General features: G+C 47.2%; 10 protein-coding genes across 10 annotated transcripts; 3 read left to right on the plus strand and 7 right to left on the minus strand.

The window, feature by feature from the left end:
* Positions 1 to 236: 236 nt before the first annotated feature.
* N7469_001113 (RNase P/RNase MRP complex subunit) lies at positions 237 to 1,057 on the plus strand (the record flags this gene model as incomplete). The annotated part of the gene is made up of 2 exons (XM_056640033.1): positions 237 to 768; positions 849 to 1,057. 2 exons carry the CDS (start codon positions 237 to 239, stop codon positions 1,055 to 1,057), a joined length of 741 nt encoding a protein of 246 aa, XP_056505790.1.
* A 586-nt stretch (positions 1,058 to 1,643) lies between these two features.
* Positions 1,644 to 2,546, minus strand: N7469_001114 (tRNA splicing endonuclease subunit SEN34; the record flags this gene model as incomplete). Its single annotated transcript, XM_056640034.1, has 1 exon — positions 1,644 to 2,546. The coding sequence occupies one exon, from the start codon at positions 2,544 to 2,546 to the stop codon at positions 1,644 to 1,646; it is 903 nt and encodes a 300-aa protein (XP_056505791.1).
* A 444-nt stretch (positions 2,547 to 2,990) lies between these two features.
* N7469_001115 (uncharacterized protein) lies at positions 2,991 to 3,407 on the minus strand (the record flags this gene model as incomplete). Its single annotated transcript, XM_056640035.1, has 1 exon — positions 2,991 to 3,407. One exon carries the CDS (start codon positions 3,405 to 3,407, stop codon positions 2,991 to 2,993), a length of 417 nt encoding a protein of 138 aa, XP_056505792.1.
* Positions 3,408 to 3,411: 4 nt separating this feature from the next.
* Positions 3,412 to 4,651, minus strand: N7469_001116 (elongator complex protein 4; the record flags this gene model as incomplete). Its single annotated transcript, XM_056640036.1, has 2 exons — positions 3,412 to 4,124; positions 4,189 to 4,651. 2 exons carry the CDS (start codon positions 4,649 to 4,651, stop codon positions 3,412 to 3,414), a joined length of 1,176 nt encoding a protein of 391 aa, XP_056505793.1.
* A 331-nt stretch (positions 4,652 to 4,982) lies between these two features.
* On the plus strand, positions 4,983 to 5,492 carry N7469_001117 (DNA-directed RNA polymerase core subunit RPB8; the record flags this gene model as incomplete). Its single annotated transcript, XM_056640037.1, has 2 exons — positions 4,983 to 5,308; positions 5,387 to 5,492. 2 exons carry the CDS (start codon positions 4,983 to 4,985, stop codon positions 5,490 to 5,492), a joined length of 432 nt encoding a protein of 143 aa, XP_056505794.1.
* A 466-nt stretch (positions 5,493 to 5,958) lies between these two features.
* N7469_001118 (thiamine pyrophosphokinase-related protein) lies at positions 5,959 to 6,983 on the minus strand (the record flags this gene model as incomplete). Its single annotated transcript, XM_056640038.1, has 2 exons — positions 5,959 to 6,886; positions 6,943 to 6,983. 2 exons carry the CDS (start codon positions 6,981 to 6,983, stop codon positions 5,959 to 5,961), a joined length of 969 nt encoding a protein of 322 aa, XP_056505795.1.
* Positions 6,984 to 7,283: 300 nt separating this feature from the next.
* N7469_001119 (OPI10 family protein) lies at positions 7,284 to 8,004 on the plus strand (the record flags this gene model as incomplete). Its single annotated transcript, XM_056640039.1, is given in 2 exon segments — positions 7,284 to 7,412; positions 7,429 to 8,004. The coding sequence occupies 2 exon segments, from the start codon at positions 7,284 to 7,286 to the stop codon at positions 8,002 to 8,004; spliced, it is 705 nt and encodes a 234-aa protein (XP_056505796.1).
* A 498-nt stretch (positions 8,005 to 8,502) lies between these two features.
* On the minus strand, positions 8,503 to 10,839 carry N7469_001120 (uncharacterized protein; the record flags this gene model as incomplete). The annotated part of the gene is made up of 3 exons (XM_056640040.1): positions 8,503 to 9,996; positions 10,061 to 10,246; positions 10,303 to 10,839. The coding sequence occupies 3 exons, from the start codon at positions 10,837 to 10,839 to the stop codon at positions 8,503 to 8,505; spliced, it is 2,217 nt and encodes a 738-aa protein (XP_056505797.1).
* A 4,000-nt stretch (positions 10,840 to 14,839) lies between these two features.
* Positions 14,840 to 15,381, minus strand: N7469_001121 (thioredoxin family protein; the record flags this gene model as incomplete). The annotated part of the gene is made up of 2 exons (XM_056640041.1): positions 14,840 to 15,131; positions 15,197 to 15,381. Coding segments are annotated over 2 exons (477 nt in total), but the record flags the coding sequence as incomplete, so codon positions are not given.
* Positions 15,382 to 16,839: 1,458 nt separating this feature from the next.
* N7469_001122 (uncharacterized protein) lies at positions 16,840 to 19,227 on the minus strand (the record flags this gene model as incomplete). Its single annotated transcript, XM_056640042.1, has 1 exon — positions 16,840 to 19,227. One exon carries the CDS (start codon positions 19,225 to 19,227, stop codon positions 16,840 to 16,842), a length of 2,388 nt encoding a protein of 795 aa, XP_056505799.1.
* Between the last annotated feature and the right edge of the window lie 2,462 nt (positions 19,228 to 21,689).

Consider the following 21,689-nt stretch of genomic DNA (forward strand, 5'->3'; position numbering starts at 1 on the left):
ATAGAAGGAAAAAAAAAATAGAGCTTTATAGTCTCGGGATATTATTCTTTTTAATAGTTCTTACAAGAAGCATAATGCCAAAGTTCTTATTGTACCCCATAAGTAAACTCTGAAGATGTTGTGTTATCTTATCGGGTGACATCAAACTGACCGGCGGGAATTTTCTCAACTTCACTCCACAACCTCTTCAAACAACCCTCCAACTAAAGTTCTTAACTAAAAGTAGGGTCTTCAAAATGACAGATTTTCCAACTACAAACCCACATATTGCGCACACTTTACTCTCTCGTGCCCACTCACCAGATACCGCAACCCAACAATTCACCGAGCGCATCAAACAAAAACCTCTCTTCCTCCGCCCAACATCGCCCTCCGCCTCTGATAATAGATCCCGAAGACGTCTACATAAGCTACGCAAAAAGGAATACTTCCGTCGTCATCAGCGACCGCAACCTTTATCCGCGCGTGAGAAGCGATCATCTGGTCTATACGATCTCCCTCAGGAAGAATGCAAGTACGCGATTTTCCAGGGCCTTCATACGCTATGGATTAGCTATATGCAGGAGATCTTAGACTTGAGCGCTACTGGAAAAACCGGAGTCTTGACGCCGGCATCGCATGGTGCGAAGCTTGTCAGTGCAGATTATCATGGGGCAGAGGTTGAAGTTGTGAGGAGTCGATCTTTCGGGAGAGTCGGATTGAAGGGAATTGTGGTTCGGGATACGAAGTTCACATTTGTTATTGTTACAGCTAAGGACGAAGTTAAGAGTGAGTCATTCGCTTTATATTAGGGGCTGTTGGGTTATGGACTTGGTTTCGTTGCTGGAAGCTGACTCTCTGGATTATAGCTATTCCAAAGGAACATACCGTTTTTCGATTCACGGTGCCATTACCGATGAGTGAGGAGTCTGCTGCGGGAAAAGAAGATAGTCAGGGGACTGAGGTATCAAATACACCGAAGCCGCTGGTATTTGAGCTACACGGAAGCCAATTTGAGAATAGGCCTGTGGATCGCGCGAATAAGAAGTTCAAGTGGAGGAATGTCGATTACTTATAAATTCGGTGGTTCGTTCGTGATTATTATGGGAGTTGTGGGATAGATATACGAATAATGCATGTGCACTGTATATGGAGCGAATGTTATTCTTTGTCATTTCTGAGTATCATCTGGTTTAATTTGGGGTATCATGTAGAAGCAATATCTTTGTAGATGGCGTTAGACGTTGACCAGTCATGGCTGAGACACCAGAAAATTCACAGTAGAATCCATCATCTGAAAGCCTCACAGCTCATTATGATTGATTTTGAACCGAAGTGCTCCAGCTGGAACAGAAGCTTGCGAAACCATTCGGTGAAGAGTTGTATCCAGCGCGGAATCATCACTTCCAGTCTTTCGTGGCAGATAACAGAGCCATCAACGACGGCTGTGGGTATAAATTCTCCTTGGAGGTTGTCCCAATTCCGGATGTTGACTGGAAATTTGATCACTGAGGGCCACGCATGATGCTTCCATTTGGAAGAATTAGAAGAGGTAATAATGTACTGCAGTGTGGACAGCGACATCCTCGACAGCAATTCTTTGCCACAATCGGAGACGACGTATGGAGTAACTTCGGAAGAGAGTAGTAATCAGAGTAGATTTCTCACATGCCTGCCCACTCGATGCTGAAAGTTCGTACACTTTCCACTCGCTCAGCCTCATCTTCGGCTTCTTTTCGTGATTTTTGCGGCCCTCCCAAGAGGAATCCTTTCTTCACACCGGTTCCCAATCTACCACCATTGACGATAGACATCAGATCGATTTGCTCGTCCCATTCGGCAGAGACGCAAAGGAAATGCGAGTGGAACCGTAATGGATCACCAGGGTATGCCACATATTGGCATCCGAATCGCAGCCCAGGTGAGAGGAAGTAGCCACGTAGAGAAAGATGGGCAAAAAGCGGATATGATAGGGGTACTTTTGGCTTTGGTAGATGCTGCGAACAGGCTGGGTGAGGTAGTGGAGGATAGGATGTTGGAGGCGTAATGCCCATGGCTAACGGGGTGCCAGATGCACGACTCGGGGACCTTGTACTGGCTAGGTTATCCCCAGGAGTGGATGAGGATGCGGCGGCGTCTTGTCCCTCTTGGGCCGCTTTGGCCTTGAGCGCTTTAGCTTTGGCCTTGTCATCTAATTTCTTCAAGACTTGTGCCCGTTGTTGGTCCTTGCGATCCGAGAGGAGGCGGGAGGCTTGGAGGCCTTGGGATTCTAGTTCACGTAGATACTGGCGGCGATCTTCTTCAAGAAGAGATTTCATGCCATCATGTGCCTTGGCTTCGTCTACGATGCAAGCTACACCCTTGTCCACCAACAGCCGCGCCTCCTCGGGCATTAATTCCAACGGCAGACCCAGAAAAACATTCTGTTGAGGAATTTGTGGAAGTGTTCCGATCAACACGCCACAGATATGGTGCTCACGTCGCAGGTAGGTGACGGCATCAATGGAGAATAGCAGGTATCTACCGGATACGTAGGATATCGGAATTGGAAGGATAGGACTGTCCATTTTTTTTTTCTCGTATTCTTCTTTTTTCTGTGGGCTTCAACTGTCTTTCAAATGTTGTGATATGTGTGACTATATGCTGTACCTATAGCAGATGTCATATTAGCCAAAGCTCAATTAAGACAGATGTAAGAGTCAAAACATGAAGATTTGAGGCAAGTCATTTTCAATTACGTTTCTCGTCACCGGTGCTCTTTTTTGAGATATTATAGCGAGCTTCAGGGGATTGACAGATTTTGTAGATATATAATCATGCGAAAGAAGAAAGGAAAAGAAATACAATGAGAACTTACCATTAGCTCAAGACAAGTCTGGAATTTGGCCAGCAAAAGCCAGACAAAATTGTGTTGAAGGAAGAAGAAGAAAACGCGGGAAGAAAAAGAAAATCGAAGCAAGCGAAAAGTAGATTATGTCAGCCACTTGGACATTATTGGCAGGCGGTCAGTTTCACCTCCGCCTGGTCGACTCGCGCGTGTTGCTCGGCTTGTCTGGTTGTTCCTCAACGCTCGCCATGAATTTCCTTTTTTTGTTATTCTTGGTCTTTTTTGCCCCGTTGCTATTGTTTGTTGGTGTGTACCGATTGATACTCGAGAAACAGATTTGAGGACATGGTTTACTGACACTCCCCAGCTTGGCTAGCCGCTTCATCTTGCTTAGGCAATCGGTTTCGTTCACGCGGTGGGCGATCTTTGATGCGACCAGGAATGGGTTCATACGGCCAGAGCTACTTGCGAACAATGGCGAATTCCAGTGCGGCCATGTCCGAACAGATCGAGCTGGACGATATGCTAGCCGAGCCCGGAACCCATCGGCAATTCGAAGAAGACGATTGAACATGCGGACATTCGGCGCAAGAACCCTCATTTCTTCAAAATTCAAGATCTGATTTCTTAGGCATACTACTGCCAGGTGCTGCGGTTTCCTGTGCCTCGGTATCTCCTTCGGCCGGTGGTAAGCTAAACGGCTTAATCTCGAACCTGCGTCGACTCAGGATAAATGCCCAATCTTGACCAACGTTCTGATCACTACCACCCCCGCGTTCATGGAGTACTGGGAGACGATGAGTTTTGAGCATGCCTTGTGGAGGTTCTTCCTGTGATGTGGCGGCTCCAGAAGTGGTGAGATTGTCTGCGGAATGAGGAAACGGACACAATTCAATCACACCGTCGCTGAGCAGCTCAATCCAGCGGACCAAGCCAGATGAACGAGGATATAGACTCAGCGGGAATGTAATCATGGCTGTCACTCTTGTGGGGTATGCACTGAGGAGCGCTTTGAGGGAGTGCAGGAACTGCAGGACGTATTCGGGGCGGCAGGACTCGGGAGGGTACAAGGTCGGATTGAGTAGGGACGGAACTAGGATGCGATGAATAGTGTTCGGGGTGCTCGAAGAAATGGCAGTTCGAATTCGATCGAGAATCGCAGGGAACGGAGATTCTGCTGTCGGCATGCAGGGAATGAAAGTCATGTTGGTGATTGAAGGATGTGCGAGTCGCTTGGTAAGATCGAAAGCATGACAGAAGGCTGGCGGCTGTTTGGCATTTGGATCCTGTTCACCTGCGGTGCCGGATGCAGGAGGAGCTATAACAATTAGTCATATGAAGCTATTTGAAGCTACTTCAATCAAGCTGCCCGAGACACTCACCACCTCGTGTGCCTGCAACACTAGCTCCAAACTCGCCTAGTCGTTCATATCTCCAAGCGATTTTCATTCGCTCATCCTTGCGCCTGTCGGATCTTTTCTCATCCAAAGACTCTGCAGTGCCAATAAGGCCAGGTAGACTGCGTCCCCATTGCTCAGGCATAGCAACCACATGAACCTTTTGCTCTTGAACAATCCCCTCCGCCGCGTAATATCGTAGCAATGCGCCTGCGAAATCGGTGGTCCCATTTTCTTCAATCAATAAAGACTTTCCCATTGGAAGACCCGCATGTCCTGCGAGAAGGTTATCTAGAGACGGAGCTCCTGTTGAAGTAGTTGGTCGTCCATCATCGGGGGAGGGGCGAATGCCCGGCGTTGCTTCTGGCGGGGTTGGTTGTGTGGCATTGGGCTGAGCAGAGCGATCAGACCCTGTCGATAGACCAATATTGCGCTTGCGAAAGGACATTTTTTCAAAGCGAGAGTAGCTCCACTCCAAAAAAGAAAATACAAAAAAAACGAAGGGAATAGTTGAATGTTTCGGGGAGTTCCAAAAGTTGAATGACTTGGCGGGGAAGACCCAAAAAGGCGGCAGAAAAAAAAGAAATCGGCAAAGCTTCGATTGGAACTCCGCGACCATCTCCAACTTTCATTCTCTGCGTTTTCTTCAACTGCGCCACCTCCCAATCGACCCAAGGCCCGACCTTTATTGTTATTAGCACTGTTAGAAGGTGATCCGCGCTCACTTCTTGTACAACTCGAACTCAAAAACGCTGTCCTTGTGCAGTCACATCGCCACTATGTCCGACCCTCTGCTCTTTGAAGATACCTTCACTGTCACCGCGATCAACGCTCAGAAGTACGATCGTGTCTCGCGTTTGACCTGCAACTCTACCGATGCTTCCCTCACCTTCACGCTCGATGTGAATTCCGAACTTTACCCATGCGCCGTCGGCGAGACGTTGTCTCTAGCGCTCGCTTCGACACTGTCCCTCGACGGCAAGGAGGATACTCGCAATAGCTGGAGAGATGTTGCCAATGGTGAGCAAACCTTGGCAAACGATTATGACTATGTTTGCCACGGTAAAGTTTACCGATTTGAGGAGGGTGCAACCAAGGATACCATGTAAGTCTCATTGAATCCATTGATGCCGCGCTGCACATCTGCCTCAAGAAGGATCTCCGCTCACGCTTATATCCACAGGGCTGTCTTCGTTTCATTCGGTGGCTTGTTGCTTTATCTTGAGGGTCCCTATAAGAAGGTTGCCCCTCTGCGGATTGATTACGTTTACCTGCTTCTCAAGAAATAGATGGATCACACGGCTTGCTCGTATCTGTATTGAAGCTTATTAAAAGGTCTACATGTCGAGATGGATATCGCTTGAATCGGAAGAAAAAAACAATCTGGAGTGGTATCTGATATCAGCAGATGTTCATATCTCTTTGTGTTAATTGTGCAGCGTTGGCGTTTTATTTGCATTTCGATTTGGGAATACCAATAGATGGTTATCTATCAAAATCTTGATTCTCCAAAATAACCTTGGCTCGAAAGTCATATCGCAGTACAGACTCAGTACTGGTAGCACTGTAATTTTTCAAAGTGCCAGTAACTTTATTTATGTTCAGAAACGGATGCCAAAATCCCTTAGGCTGGAGTTTACCGATGTGAGTATAGGTATACTCGCATCCGATGCTATTAATTTCGAGGCTCTGTTGGAAACTCGCAGAAGTCGAGCAGTTTATTTCCCATGCAGAATAAATCTAGATGATACATGTTTATCGTAAGCAGTGAGATGCGGTTGGATATTCCAAACGGCGATGCAGTCGCGCCACGATATCGAGATAGTCCGGCTCAGTCTCCGGCGTCAGAATGCCATGACGAATGAAGAAATCAATCAGAACAACGGCACAGTTAGGCTTGAACTCCTTTCGCGCCAACGCATCTTGGACATCCTTGACCGAAAGCAACATGAACTCCTCAACTTCACTATCTCCAGGCTTCGGGATTACGGACGGGTCTAGCTTGAGATCATAGACATACTCTACTTCCGGTTGAAGAAGACCCGTCTCTCCACCGGCACGTACATCACGTACATGCGTGTAGGTGACACATCCCGTTGCAGTGATGCAGGCTCGAACCACATCCTCCGGCAGAGAGGCTTCCTCCATTGCCTCACGAACGATACACTCGAACGGTTTCTCACCAGTACACATTCCACCGGCAACGGTGTTGTCAAGCATACCAGGATAAGTCTGCTTATTCTTGGCTCTTCGGGGAATCCATAGTTTCAAACCTGTGGAATCCTCCACATATCCGGTCATATGGGCTCCATAGGTCACCACGCCAAACAGACAAGCTGCACTTCGTTCGATTTCAAAGATGTATTCCCCACCGGGCGCATAGACGGGATATTTTTCATTACGCCATCCCTTGAGAACCTTGAATGTCTCTTTTTTGACTGCTTCGCCGATACTCTCTGCGATCAGTTTGCTGCGAAGTGCGGGGTCTGCGCCGTCAGGAGTTATAAGAGTGATGGCTCTGGCTTGAGCGTCGATATTCCAGTATTCTTGTGGCCAGGGGAATTGCTCAATGACCGAGTTCTTTACATATCCCAGAGTCGCGTCGTAACCGGAAACACGGAATGCATGGTAATTGGTGAGATTCTCAGTATAGGCTACCCGGTTATCCTCATAATAAGGGAAGCTGAACAAAGTAAGACGCCGTCACAAGCAATTGAAGAAAATTGGGAAAATTCGTACTTATCACAGTCCACGACCAGGTCCAAATTTGAAACACCCATATTGGACTTTTTTTTTTGAAGATTGAACCACGAAGGCTACTTATAGACAGAAACCAAACGTCGTCGAGTGAGTCCCCAAACATCGCAGGATTGCACTGCCAAGCCCTTATCGCCCGATAAGGGCAGCTCCCCGCCGACTTTCCTAATTGGGTCGGGTTATGTCACCGGCGCAAACCCGCTTGGATTTGGTCGAACCTCAAAGAAATCGAGATTTTGTGACCTTCCCTTTCGTTATCTCTCTTCATTTCCCACCTCATCCCCTAATATACTCCCTTATATTTTCGCTAATTTGATATCCCAATGTTTTCCGTCGTCATTCCAGGCCGTCCGTGTCTCACAGACATTGTTCCCGTCGACAGCCAACCAAATGGCCAAGCTACCAAATTCGCTTTCACAATCCCATTCAATCCACCCTTCACAGACATAGCCGTCTTTTTCCTCCCAGGCACTGTTCTCCCCCCCAAATACTGGAGCCGCAATCTACGCCCAGCTCCCAGACCCAAATACCGGCAATCCTACCGACTTCCGTTTCATCGGCGCATTAGCTAACGAGCGGCCCTCGGGTTTCTTCAATGTTCGCAATCCCGCATCAAGCAATGGTACCGGCCGCACAGAAGCCGAGGAGGAAGATGAGATGCTTGACGAGGGATCTAGTAACCTCGCATCCAGCGCAACGAATGGCGTCGTAACCCTTGGCATTTCCATTGAGGCTGCGGATACAATTGCGCCTCAGCTTTCTGCACTCGAGGCCGAGCGTGCGCAGGAAAAGTCCAACTCTACAGCACTGACGACCCAATCCGGCTCGAATGCGCAGCAAGGTCCGATCTCTACAAAAGTTCTTGCCCAGCGCATCATCGGCAGCGCGTTTAATTTCCTGGCCAGCTTTGCTGAATCCGATCCTTCGAATAAAGGTCATGATGTTGTGCCACTCAAGAGTTTTCGCGATTGGTGGACGAAATTTGAGCGTCGGATTGAAATGGATCCAACCTTTTTAGAGCGCGCGGATCCAAATGCCAATTGAGAAAAACATATACGTTCGACCCGAACGTCAAGTGGAAGATGCAGGGGAGGTCAAAAGAAAATATCAGGAATGAACATGTGCTTATCAAGCTCTGGGGCGTTTCCTTTCCATTCTATTTGCATTTATTGAGCGACTGTCAATTCTGACGTGTTACGATATGATAATTTCGTTATCCAGCGCCTAGTCTCACCAATGTCATAATAACATTCGGAGTGTACAATGGATGCTCTATCAGGTATTCGATTTGAAGTTAACGTTGAGTCTACTATGCTCAGTGTACATTCCGAAGGATATTGATTGAACACCAATAAATTGCTTAAAATAATAAATGATAATCGTTATGTACAAAAGCACCAAGGCTCACTAGTAGTAGGGCTGGGATCAAAGGCACAAAAAACATATTAAACACGGAACAAGAACCATAGTCCACAATTGAACTTTTACGCGCTTATCCCCTGACACCGATGAGAATCCAAGAAATGCACGAAAATGAAAAGGTCATGAATGGTTGGATTTCACAGAGGCACGCAGGGTCGAATCAGGACGAAGGCGAATCCCCGGTGCATAGCATAAACTATACAGTTCATCGACATACGTTGTAGGCGTGATAGCTCCATCACCAGCAGCGATAATAGCATCGTGAGTTCCACGCGCATTTTGAACGGCGTTTGTTTCATTAAGACGAGTCACGTCCACTCTTACTTCTTTCTGAACAGTGATGTCTCCGAGAACAGCTGGGTTAAGTTCAACCATTGATTCTTGCGAGTTTCGCGAGGGAAGTGAGCTTGTTTGCTTTCTTGATGGCCACATGCGTAGAATTGCGGAACGTGTTGACGATACCATGTCTGATTCTGAGGCTGAGGATTCGGTTCGTTTATGTGTGTCTGAAGAGAAAAGATCTTGATTAAGTTCACGGCTGAAGCCTTCGCGGTCAGCAAATGTGTCGTTTACTTGTTGCTGGACACGGAAAAGACGGAAGGGTGTAAATGTGAAGTCTGGGTTGGGGACTTGAGTGTCGAGGGTGCCGACGAGACAGAAAGTGAGAAGAGTACATTGTTGGGTTTGTTGCATTTCGTGGGATGAGCGTGAATGATCACGACAAGGTGCAACAAGAGGACGTGCGGAGAAGGTAGCTGCAGATCGCATATCCTCTGGGAATGAACTTGAGAGTGAGATAATTCCTCGCATTAAGTGTTCCCGGAATTCATCTAAGGATTTGTCCTTTTGAATAGCAGCATTAGACTGAAGGTACTTAAGACAAGAGGCCATGGACCATCCTTCTAAATGGGAAAGAAGGTCAAGATGTTGCACATTCAATCTTTTGATAGGCAAGGTGGAGGATGGAAGAGGGTTAGCAGTCCCTTTGGTGGTTAAAATCTCGAAATGATCCTGGACAGTAGGACGCATAACGAACGAGATGAGATGGACGCCTTCTGAAAATCCGCGATTGGATGATGCATAGTCGCGCATATCACGAAGGTGTTCGAGAAGAGTGACTTCTGGGACATGGATACGACGAGAGAGTGCAGATGTAACATGTTCAATGGTTGCAAATCGGAAACCAAAAGATGCCAAACGATTCGCTTCTTGTTTCTGTAGCTGCCGAACACTGAACATCAATTGACCTTTTCCTGTACGTAAGGAAGAGCGGCCCATTGCTCGGGATAGTCTAGAGACAGGAATTGCAGTTGAGAGCACATCGTCGTAGAGAGTCCCAAGGTCTTCCAGGGGTAGTCGCAATTCATTTGATAGCTCTTGCGCACTGACGCAGAATAGCTGCTTGAAAAGCGTATCAAAATCTGTTTGCAACTCTGTCTCTTTATCCATAACTACTCCTTTCGAGAGAACATGTTTTTGGATCGCCTGTTCCTCGGATTCGAGTCGTTTTCTCATGAAGGGCACGAGGTCTTTCACAACACCCCAGTTTCGACTTGCCCTAAATGCCCATAAGAATGTAGGATGAGTGCGAGTGAGATCGTCGTCTTTGAATGTCTGTGAAGAACCATACATTAGATGGATCACATATACCAAGTGACATGCGATGAAGAGAACAAACCCGTCCGATATAATGGTCAACGATTTTCCTAGTTGGAAGGAGGGCCTGGGGTGTGACCATCACACGTCCTGCAGGGTCGAAATAAGCACAGGCGAGCACAAGCTGATGGGCACGAGTTGTTGATCTTCGTCGGTTTCCCCCGGCCACAATCGCACAGGCAGAGAGAATAACGCAGGAGACACAGGCCTGGCTTAGATGTTAGTCATACGACTTCCAGGCTTGAATTATCAGAGGGGACCAACCAGAACGGCACAGATAATCACGACCTGGCTTCGAGACAATTGAGTCTCATTCTTTTGAGATTCGTCACGCTCTCTGTAAATTGTACCAACGGCAGCCGTCCAGTGCATTCCAGAGACAGCAGCAGCAAGCAAGCAAGCGCAAATCCCACGTCGCCACCAACTATCCGTCCAAGTAGCTCTCCACCGGAAAAAGATACCAAGGGCCGCAGTACTTGAGAAAACAGCAATGATGGCAGAACCGACGACATTGGCAACACGATAGGAGCATCTATAGTTTGATATACCCAGCTGTCCCACATAGTGCATTCCACACACTGAACTACCAGTCAAAAGGCCTCCAACCAGGATCCGGAGATATCCCGCTTTCTCTTCGACGCCAACGGAGTAGAAGGCAACAAGCAATACGATGACCGGGAGCACGAAGGACGTTCCTGTGAAAGCGACATTGTATAGAATTTGAATTGCCATATCTCCATCTCCGAGGACGATGGCACGGTTACCGATGAAGTGCATGCACCAAATTCCAATACCGCCCATTGTGATAGAAGAAGTGAGTAGCAGATACCTTTGAAGGCTTTGTATTAGTTCTGTCTGACCTGACACTTAGGAGCATTATGGAATCATAGTGGATCATTCGTATTGACGTACCAATTGTAGAAACCAGATCTGGATGTCCTCCTGTGAAGTAGCTCTAATGTCGTCGCACATCCCATAGAGCTGATAACATAAGAAAGAAAGATGTAGCCTGCTAGGTAAGAGACGTGGACAAGTGAGTCCGAAGCATTGGGCGAAATCCCATCATGGGAGCTTTCACCGGACATCGTGTAGGTGGTGTATAGGATGTCGAATGAAATACAGTCACGACATCTGCAGAGCGTTTATTGATTTGGTATTTTGCAGTTCCGGTAGAGAGAGAGAGAGAGAATGTGTGTGTGTGCGTGTGAAATGTCCGAGAAAGGCCGGTTAGAAGAGAGCGATGCTTAGAGAAAATACAAAATCAAAATCATATAGAGGTATGAATGAACGACGATGAATTTCACACGAGTTTATCGAGTGAATGAGCAAAGAGCCGTGATGACCTTGGAATGGGATAGATTTGACCCCAGATCCAGTTCAACTTGAGTCCCGGGGGATCTCGCCTAGTAATATAATATCACTAGGGTTGACACGATGATGCGTCGTAAACTCTCAGGCATTGGGCGAATAAATCATCAATACAAGCGACGTGCAGCCTAATTCGATCTGGAATATGGAAGGTCTCCACCGAGAGCTACACATGCATTCTACAAGATTGCTCATGATAGTGGATGTAATGGCTTGTCAAGCCAATATCGAGCTCACCAAGTCGGCTGAAAAAAAAAAGGTTTCAGATTAATCGAGGAACAATCAACAATCAATGTGAAAAAGTAGTCTTGGAGAAAAGACCCGCCTGGTACGAGCGTACCCTTGTCAAAAGTGGATTTTTGAAGCGACCTGGTGGCTATTCCAGTTATCGCCGGGGTCTATATTCGACCGTGACAAATCGAGATCGGATCGAAGTGGAAAGGGAACGATGGGGCGTCTTTTGATTTTGGCGTATCAGAGTGATTTGCCCAGTATCATTGGCGTGGGCCCGTGAGATACTCTGTTCAATAGAATATCTAGACTTAAGCCCTGTTCTAACTCGTTGAGGTCAATAGATCCTGCGCTACTGCATCTGTAGGTGAAATGCTATTGTTCCATTTTACACAAGTGAAAAGTCAATTTGAGTAGATGTCAATTTCTCCTGATCCTTGAAATATTCCAACGAGACTTTTGGCTTGATCTTGCTCGGAGTCAAATTGATTGGAAGGGCTGACCGAAACTACACTAAGAATCGAGTTCAGCTGCGCCGGGTCATCCAGTCGCCCGTCACCACTGGCAGGGCAGACACAAATGAGAAAGATCCAGTGCGAGACCCACTTCCACGCGGTTCAAGTTTGGGTTTGGGGCCGTTCAATCAACAGGTCTTCTCATGGAGCTGTTCCTGTATGGTTCTTTGCTGGGCGTGGCAGAGTTTGTTCCATCTGCCCTGCACTGTTCATCCGGATCTATCGATACATTCGGTTGTTGACGATCTATCACAAATTCATCCAAGCTCTTCTTTAGCGTGAACCGGTGCTTTGAAAATGATACTGATCAACTCCACTCAGCATGAATAGATTTATTTGCCGAGGAGGATGAACTACTCTTGTAGAGCCGCAAGACCCGTTTGTGGTAGGAGGGACGGCTCGGACGTGCCTCGGCTTGAGTATCATGAAAAAAAAAAACATTCTAATAAAAAATAATCTCGCAAGCAAATTAATTTATATTACTATTATTTAGCCCCATTCCCACTCCAGCTGGCCATTCTAGGTCCGTACAGTACCGTGACTGACTCGACCAGTGCTTAGTGGCGCAGGGTTTGTGAAATGCTCAGCCAGACCCGCCGAGATCTGATCGATCTAAGTTGTTAGCGCCACCCAGCGCCGTGGTGATTGAGGTGGAATTGTTTCTCATCATCCATGGCTTGAGTTCTAGGACACTTCGACATGTGGAAGCCATGGTTTTTTTTTATCAGATACATCACTCTGATCGATCGAATTTGGCACCAATAAAGAAATGGGGGTACCCCAGTCGATTCAATCGGGAGTATAGCCGAACCATAAACTTGCCGTAGTTTGTCGGCTTTATCGGACGTGTTTTGCGTCCGCGTGCATTTTCCGTGCGTGTGGGTCTTGATATCCGGCGTGACTTGCAGGTACGGAGTAGTTATTATGCAGATTGAGGTGGAATACGAACGTTTGATATGTCTAGGGTTGACTCGGAACTGTCAATCGCATGGCATGCTGTGGGTTGGCTCCATTTTGGTGGACAAAAGCCCTAAATGGTCCATGCTCTTTACATATACCTCAGTGCTAGTATTTCTGTGTACTCACGGTCATCCCCGTTGTGTGTTGCCCGTGCATCGCCCGGTACTTGAAACTACCTAGTCTCTATATTCTTGGGAGGATTTTGTGTCAGCAGCTTAAAAAGTTGCTGGGATGCAGCTACGCAGCCACCAAGAGATGCTCGTCATATCGAGTTCGATAATGATGTAGTCTAGAATTGAACCCGCTTTAAGAATTGTCTAGCGAGAAGCCTATCTCGGCTGGAAAGTTACTGATTGTGTATACTGGTCAACTTGTCTTTGAAAAGAGGCTAGGCAACAGAAATTGAACAGCAAAGATCAGAACTGCGAGTGTTGTCGTTGGGCTTGGGAATCTAGGATAGACTTCAAGTCTATACGCCAATTGGTGTTGAACAATTCTGTGTAGGTTCTACTCAATCATTGCTAGAAGGGGATATACTAGTAGAAGAAACGATTCAGCTTCACGAAAAATTGGCGAGATACACGATGGATCAGTGATAAGGCGTATCATATTCCTCATGAAGCCGAAAACGGGCTTGCTGATATTCAATCTGTCTGTCTTAAAGCGTTCTCTAGCTAGAATAGCTCAGCTTGATAGTAGTATACAGTCGAGATCAAACTTCTCAAACTCTCAGTTGGGCATTCAAGCATCTAAACGGTTTCTCCCTTCCTTGTCGACAATCATAGATTGGATAGGACCAGACCAAAATCTCTTTTTTTTTTAAAAAAAAAAAAAGAAAATGGCTTGCCAATGCTATCTGCACTGGTGGTGGAAATTGTAAGCCCAAACAGATAAATTGAAGGCAGAACCAGATTCCTCGTTCCCAAGCTCTAGCAAATTGCCCTCCTCGATATCAGATATATCTAAAGAAAAACGCCAATGACATCGCCATTCATCTTGTATAGAATGTATCACTTGACATCCAACTTTAGCTTCGAAGCAATCATATCATGAACCCACCTGCCCCTCAGTGTCGGTGTGTAGCCTCATGCAAGAACCCCACGCTCGCAGTCTCGGAATATTCCCGAAATCCATGCGCAGATGACGCATACTATAGCCTGCTGCACGAGTTTCTACAGTACACTATGTACAGAATTTGGGATTTACTGCCTGCATGCATGTGAGGTTCTTGGGGAATTCTCCGAATACATACCGAACATTGGACGAGATTATTGTGAAGATTGGTTATGTGTTTATACATTTTGGTACCTCTTCGACGGAACTTGTGAATTTTATTGGATGTTCTTTCTAGTCTTGGTTCAATTGCATTTTGGTCTTGGTTATGTGGTTAGTATCTCAAGGTATTTGCGTCGCGGTGTGTGGCCATGTCTCGTTTCAACATCCGCCAACTTTGAGCCTGCAAATTTCGCTGTCGATTGTGAGTCTTAAGGTACACGAAACAAACTCACTCCAACGATAAGATTACGGTACACCAAACAAATTTACTACGAAAATAAAAAAGATACACCTACGTCTTGACTGAAAAAAGTCTACAAAAAAAAACAATTAGGAATCAACGGACACAAGGTCCAGAATAAAAATAAAATTCCCATCAACAATGATCCCATATCTAATTTAAAAAAAGAACTTTCAAACGTCAAAAAGAGGTATCATTTCCATCCTTACTCCAGAAGCTTGGCCAGACCAGTCTGGATAGCAGGGGGGTTGGCACCACGGACAGTCTCAACCTTCTCACCGTTCTTGAAGAAGAGGAAAGTGGGCATAGCGGAGATACCGTTCTCAGCAGCGACGTCAGCGACCTTGTCGACATCAACCTGGAAGAACTTAACGTTCTCATGGGCAATGCTGAGCTTCTCGATCTGAGGGCTAATGGCCTTGCAAGGACCGCACCAGGTGGCGAAGAAATCGACGAGAACGGGCTCCTTGGAGTTCACAACCTTCTCGGTCCATTCAGCCTTGCTGGAAGTAAATGAGTATATATTTCATTTTTTTTGGAAGTGTTTCAATTTTCCGGTGTTACGTACGAGGTAATCTCAACAACCTTGCCGCCGGCCATTTTGTGGGTGGATTGCGAAAAATGCGGGATTGGGGTAGAGGTGAAAGTTCGGAATGGAGTCTGCACAGGAAGACGCTTTGGAATAGACGAGCGGAGCACGGAGGGAGTAGCTCTGCAGATAGAAAGTCTAGATAGACGTAGAGGAGACGGCTTGAACTTTTGAAAGATGTGAGCTTGGAATTTCAAGAGAGGGGCACAACTGAGGGGCGGTTGGATTTTATAGGCCGATGACGTTCCGGTCCGGTGGTGGAGGTTGATTAGGTAAGGGGGTGTGGATGATTAATCCGTTCTGGTCAAGACCAGGCGGGTTAATGTCCCACCACCGGGACGGATTGGTAGGGAAGGAACTGGAATTGAAGGGAATGGCGGTAGACTTACTGGGCGCATGGTCAGATTCGGGTTCTGAAGCTGTAAGAGACGGGGTTTGCGTGATCGACAATCCAATTGAAAGCTGCTTGGGAGCGTCCGAGGAAAAGGAGTTGAGCGGTGGGAAGAGGCAGAATAAAGGCGGAGGATGACGTGATCGGATGCTTATGAATTGGGCCAGTCTAGTCAATGAGTAAGCATCTACACTGAGTTATTCGGAGAATATGTACTATGTAATGACCAAGTTGAGGAGATCTTACAGTATGCAGTAGAGGTAGTATAGCTAATGATATAATATACAGCTGAGTTTTATGGCAGATTATCAATTACAAGATTATTCATCCGATCCTATCGAGATCTTTCTCAGTACGATATACTTGCCACATTCTGGCTCTTTCTAGTATCAAACACCGCCCCCGAACCAAATACCGATGGAAATGGAACACAATCAGTCCGAGTCATTGGAAATTGACGAGACGAGCGTAGAATCGGTCTGATTTGGTCGCATAGGTCCGGCTTGGGATATGTTTGACCGTATTTGAGACAGTGGGTAGTGGGCAGTGCTCAAGGCAGGGAAAATGAAATAAGATATTAAGCAAGAGGAAATAGTAATATCAGGGGGCATCGCGCAGCGATCGCAGGAACCCCGGGGTATCGAAAGTAACCCTCATCAACGGGGTGTAAGGTTCAGAATGGAAAGATCCAATATCGGCACCAAAAGGGATGGTATGGTATATTGAATAAACGAACAGATCTGAAATGGTCAATGGACTGGTGCTATTGAGACATGGAAGAATGGAATTTATGCATGTTGTAAAAGTGCAAATAAAACATGGGGCGAGTTGGGGTATCAACGAGGCACAGGGGAATAGCATTTGGAGATGAACAAGCTCAGAATGTTGGAGGTGCAGGGAAGGGGAGGGGAGGGCAGTAGGGGATCAGGGCAAGGGGATGGGGTGAGAAGGGGTAAGATGTAATTATGCGGTGGAAGGATAATAAGGTGCCTTGCATCACATCGCATCACATCGTACACATGAGAGCAGATTCACTGCGTAGGATCACTTGAGTGTCCAGGAACAAAGGAAAGTAACAAAAGAAAAGCAAATCTAAAAAGGAGTGACAGGTTATGTACTGAGTGTACTGGGCAGGACTGTAAAACCCAGCATAGAAGAACAATGGGCTGAAGGGAGTATACACGTAGAACCATGTGTAGTAAAGAATCCAAATGGCCTGATGGGAGAAGAACTACTCCTGCTCAATGTGTCCGATTTCGCCATGCATGCTGGCGATACGCTGAACATTGGTAGGAGGAGCTGTCTCTTCCTCGGAACTGTTGCCATCCTCGGCAGAGATTGGGGACAAAGATGGAATGCTCTTAAGCAGCATTCCCTGGTTGGACTTGGGTCGATTGCTAGGAGTGACAATCATAGGTCGTCGTCCAACCTCGTGGTGCCACATCTCGGAGGGTTTCTTGGTACTGGGAGCTGTCGCATCATCCAGCTCGGGCTCACCCATCACGTTACTCATAGCGCTGCGGGAATCAATAGATTCTCGCCCGTCATCTTGAGTATCGGCGGGACCATCCACAGGGCTAGCCCCGAAGGAATTCACGTGGGATCGAACTGGACTGCTAGGCTTTTGCGACATACGGCGGAAGAACTGACCAGACATCCAGGAGCCCTCAGAGTCAATGGAGGCCAGTGATTGTGAGAGTGGTACATTGTCGGATTCGGCGTCGATACTGTCATTCCAAGATTGATGTCGGCGTTTATGCGGATTGATAATATCCATGCCAGGCGTAGGAGAAGGACCATGCAAGAAGGTAGCCTCTTTTTCATTCTCTAGTGATGACTCAAGCACCTGTTCGGGAATATCAGGAGATTGGAGGCGAGAATCAGGAGGCGACATAGGAGGCTCATCACCAAAGTGCTCAGTAAACTTGGATTGTGAGCGTTTCACAATTCCAGTTGGCTGAACAAAGGGACGAGGAGGGATGGCAGCAGAGGATGATTGAGGTGGAGAAGACTGGGTCTGGATTTTGTAGAAAGACTCGTGCGATGCGTTCGAGACATCAGTGCTAGATTCTTGAAAGCGTTCGCGGTATCGGCGTTTGAGACGAGACGAGCCACGTCGGAACAAGGAGGTGATAGTATTCCCACCGTTACGATGGCCGCTAGATTCAGACGGGCGACGGTCAGAGACATCCGAGGTAGACCCAACACCATAGTTTTGCGAATGACTGCTGTTGACTCCGTGACGAATGGAGGAGTGAGAAGGGGAGAGTGTAGTTCGTGACATGCCCATCTCATGTGAAGGCGTAAAGCTGGGTCGCGGAGCGAGCTTCGGCTCACGAACAGAGCTGTCATCGACATTTCGAGTGACATTGGCACTTTCGAGTGATGCCCGTCGAGATTCGATTCCAGCAACTACTTCGCCGGCCTTAGACTCATCGCGCGCCCAAGATTCGGTTTGCAATTCGGGAGTGGTACCGCTAGTTTCCTCTGGAATCGTTTCTACAACATGTTCCCTGTATGTCTCCGGTGGAGCATCGACCGAAGAGTCCACGGGGGCCTCAGCATGTGGTTGAGGCTGCTGCGTTTCTTCGATTTCGAGTGGTTTGTTGACATTGTCTTTTTCCTCCAGTCCTTGCTCTCTGGCACTCTCGGCCTGCTGGGCATCCGCCTGCTCTTGCAGCTTGCGATGTAATCTTTCAGTATCATCAATCTGCTTCTTCTCGCGACGACGGCGATCTCGATCTAGTAATTCACGTAGCGTACTTGCATCTAACGAATCAGCCAGTTCATTGACCCGCCGCCTAGAGTAATAGAGGTCTTCTTGTGACATATTGCTGGTATGCATTCTGTTCTTATCGTGTCTTCCCAAGGCGGTTGGTTCGGTCTGACTTCTCATGGTGGTCGGTCGCGGTGCTTCGACGTATCGTACAACGGGACGGGGAGTCAACGCAGCGAACGCGTTGACTTTGTAAGTGTAAGGGTCAGAGGCATCTGACAATGAGGATGCGGCGGAATCGCGAATGGAGAGACTGATATCAGACAAATATCGGTCGGCGCGTCGACCATTCGCTTTGCGACGTCGGTGTTCCAGGATATAGTCACCCGCGAGGCCACCGGATCGGTGGGGGACATCGATGGGGGTGGATGATAGCATCTTGATTTCTCGTTCGCGGATTGCCTCATCGGTCCTGCGTTTACTCTTTCGCAGCTTGTTGGGCCCCGGGTGGCCATTTTGGTGGGATTTTTTGATGAGGGATCCGGTTCGAGAGGGTGGCCGTGGATGGCCATGGACATCGGGTTTACCGCGATCTTCTGGCTCGGAAGTGCGTTGATCTAGGGATGAAAGTGGACGATGCGCTGAGAGACGCATCGACCCTCGTAGACTCTCTGAGCCATCGGTATTGCGCGAGAGACGGTTTGCTTGACGAAGAGAGCGGCGACGGGAGGATTTGCGGCCCAACGTGGGCTCGGCAGCGTCGTCGGCAGCAGCAGCAGCAGCGGCAGCAGTAGAGGGAGGATCTTGAGCACGTTCGAGGGAAGTTTGCAGGACATCTGCCTCTTCGGCGCTCACTTGAATAGTGTGGCGTTTATTTTTACGACCGAAGGGCCATATCGCCATGACGGACGGGGTTTTGGGTAGAACCCCTCAAGGTAGCAAGCAGTACAAGCCAGAGTTGACAGAGGTTGTTTGTGTCTGGGAGAGTCAAAGTGAGGGCGACGGTGAGGGTGTTCGCAATGAAAAGAACGAAGAAGTTGGGAAGGTGACGGGACTCATATGGAGTGTAGGGGACGAGCAAAGGGACGATTCTTCAGCAAAGCCACTGGGGTGAGATGTGGGATGGAAATGGACGAATAATAGTTGAGCAGTCAACAATCGGTCAAAGGTAGAAGTACAATGAGAGGGAGGTCGAGGGAGAGAAAAGGGAGAGAAGGAGTGGATAAGAGGAGAGAAGAAAAGCGAGAGAAGAGAGAAGAGAGAGGAGAGAAGAGAGAAGAGAGAAAAGAAGAGAAGAAAGGAAAACGCAAGGACGAAGTCGAATTGGCGTTGGCATTCTCCCTTTTACTCTTCTCTGTTTACTTGCATACTCTATTATTACTATTATTGTTGTTGTTTTCTATTCTCTACTTCCTGTACGATACTAATATATCACCACTACTCATTAGTACTGACTTATTTACTCGACATGATCCTACTGAATATCACTGATACTCATTCTCAGATCCTCTGATATGTACATACTACTATGTACGTACGGAAGACTATGTTGCACGAGTCTCAGGGGAGATCGGCACAACATCGTCATTGGAAATTGCTGGCCCCATGTGTGGGGGATATCCACTAGGCTACACAAAAAATTCAGAGACTCGGTCTGTGTACTATGTATAGTACAGGAAGAGTGTATACACAGCGTGTTTACTGTTGTGTGTCAGTGATACTGGTGATCTGATGATTGATCGACCGTGTACACTAACTACAATTACTGTATTGTAACTCAATCTCAAGAATATCAAGAATATCACAGCCCAACCCATTCCACTCACACATCTCGTGCCCTGCGCGCGTGCCCTCAAGTCTTCAGGGCCAAGACCACCGTTGGACGCCCAGTGGGCCCCGTCTCTCCATCCGCCGACGGTCCAGAAGCCTACAATCCTTGGGTTGACACGCGGGATGGAGTCGATCTTACGCACTCTCACGGCTTATCGGGTGGTACCGTATACATCCCATGTATACAGATACATACAACAGTACACTCTCCGCTATTTCTACATCCTACAATGAGCACACAGAGTCTGTGTCTCTACTCTATCCTCTGCACTTGGTTGTACTCACATTGTACTCCGTACTGATACTGCACACACAATGGGAATGCACCAGCCACGAAGGGGTAGATTTGTCCTCGCCGAGTGGATCCGATCAGCAAAAAATGGCCGATTCGGTCGCTTGAAAGTCAGACTAATTTCGATGGTGAGTTCTTTTCGTTGCACTGCACTCCTGCAGGATGAGCTTCAAATTTTCAGCATGATATGTTATACTCTACCTCCTCCTGCTATGTCTAGTAGGAGTAGTAGTATATAAACACTTTAAACATGTAGTGATGCGGTGCTTCATGACTCAGTCAGGTTTCAGCCTACAATACTCGGGAGGAGTACTCGTGGATACTAATGATACTGATCTTGGTAAATTAGTAATTGGTACGCCGTACATACAGTACATTATTGGTAATTTGGTGGCGGTGTTTGAGTCGGACAAGATCAATCGCCACAAACGGTCTCTACGAAGAATATGTAATACTGACAATTATCATCAAAAAAGTAACCATCATAAAAGTAATAATAATATTTTCAATTTTTTCTCAATCATGATTCCAAGGCTTTTTTACTAAGAATTGCAGAATGTAATCCGTGACAGCACTTCGGCATGAACAAACGGGTCAACTGTCATCTCGTTCCAATTAAATTAATTACCCAGTGGATTCTTTTCATTAATCAACTACAACAAAATTAGCGTCAATACACTATGTACAGAGTAGTTGACTAGTACATACATAGGATGTATCTACTTGCATTTCGTACCTCGCTAGCGCCGATGTCTACTATCTCAGATCGTCTAGAACTTCCCAAGGCTCGTTCCTCGCCACTAGTACAACCATCTAATCTACCTGACTCCTAAAATCGATCATGACAGTCCAGACCCTCCCTCTACCACTAAACTGCATCTGCATCGGCCATCTGCTCCTTTTGAACGCCATCTTGTCCGAGGTACCTCCGATTCTCACGCTAATGTAGGACTTAGCCCGAGAGACGTTCGTTCTGTCTGAGACATCCAGACTGCCTACCCGAGGGTACAAAATACACGGTATGCAGATGCCTATCTATGCAATAAATTGTCGCATTGAATGAACGCAGTGTATAGGGTAATATCAGTGTATGTACTACCATCGCTCAAAATAGAAAATAGATACAATACTCCGATAGATGGTTCTAGACAATCCTGCAAGGATCGAATATGTTAATCAAAGGCCCGGTATTTATCCCTGCACCTCCCTGTGGGCGTCAATAGTGGCGGAGATGGACCGACCC

This window comes from Penicillium citrinum (genome assembly GCF_028827155.1).
Source record: "Penicillium citrinum strain IBT 23319 chromosome Unknown utg000001l:1.0-4955037.0:1.0-4956770.0, whole genome shotgun sequence".
NCBI lineage: Eukaryota > Fungi > Ascomycota > Eurotiomycetes > Eurotiales > Aspergillaceae > Penicillium > Penicillium citrinum.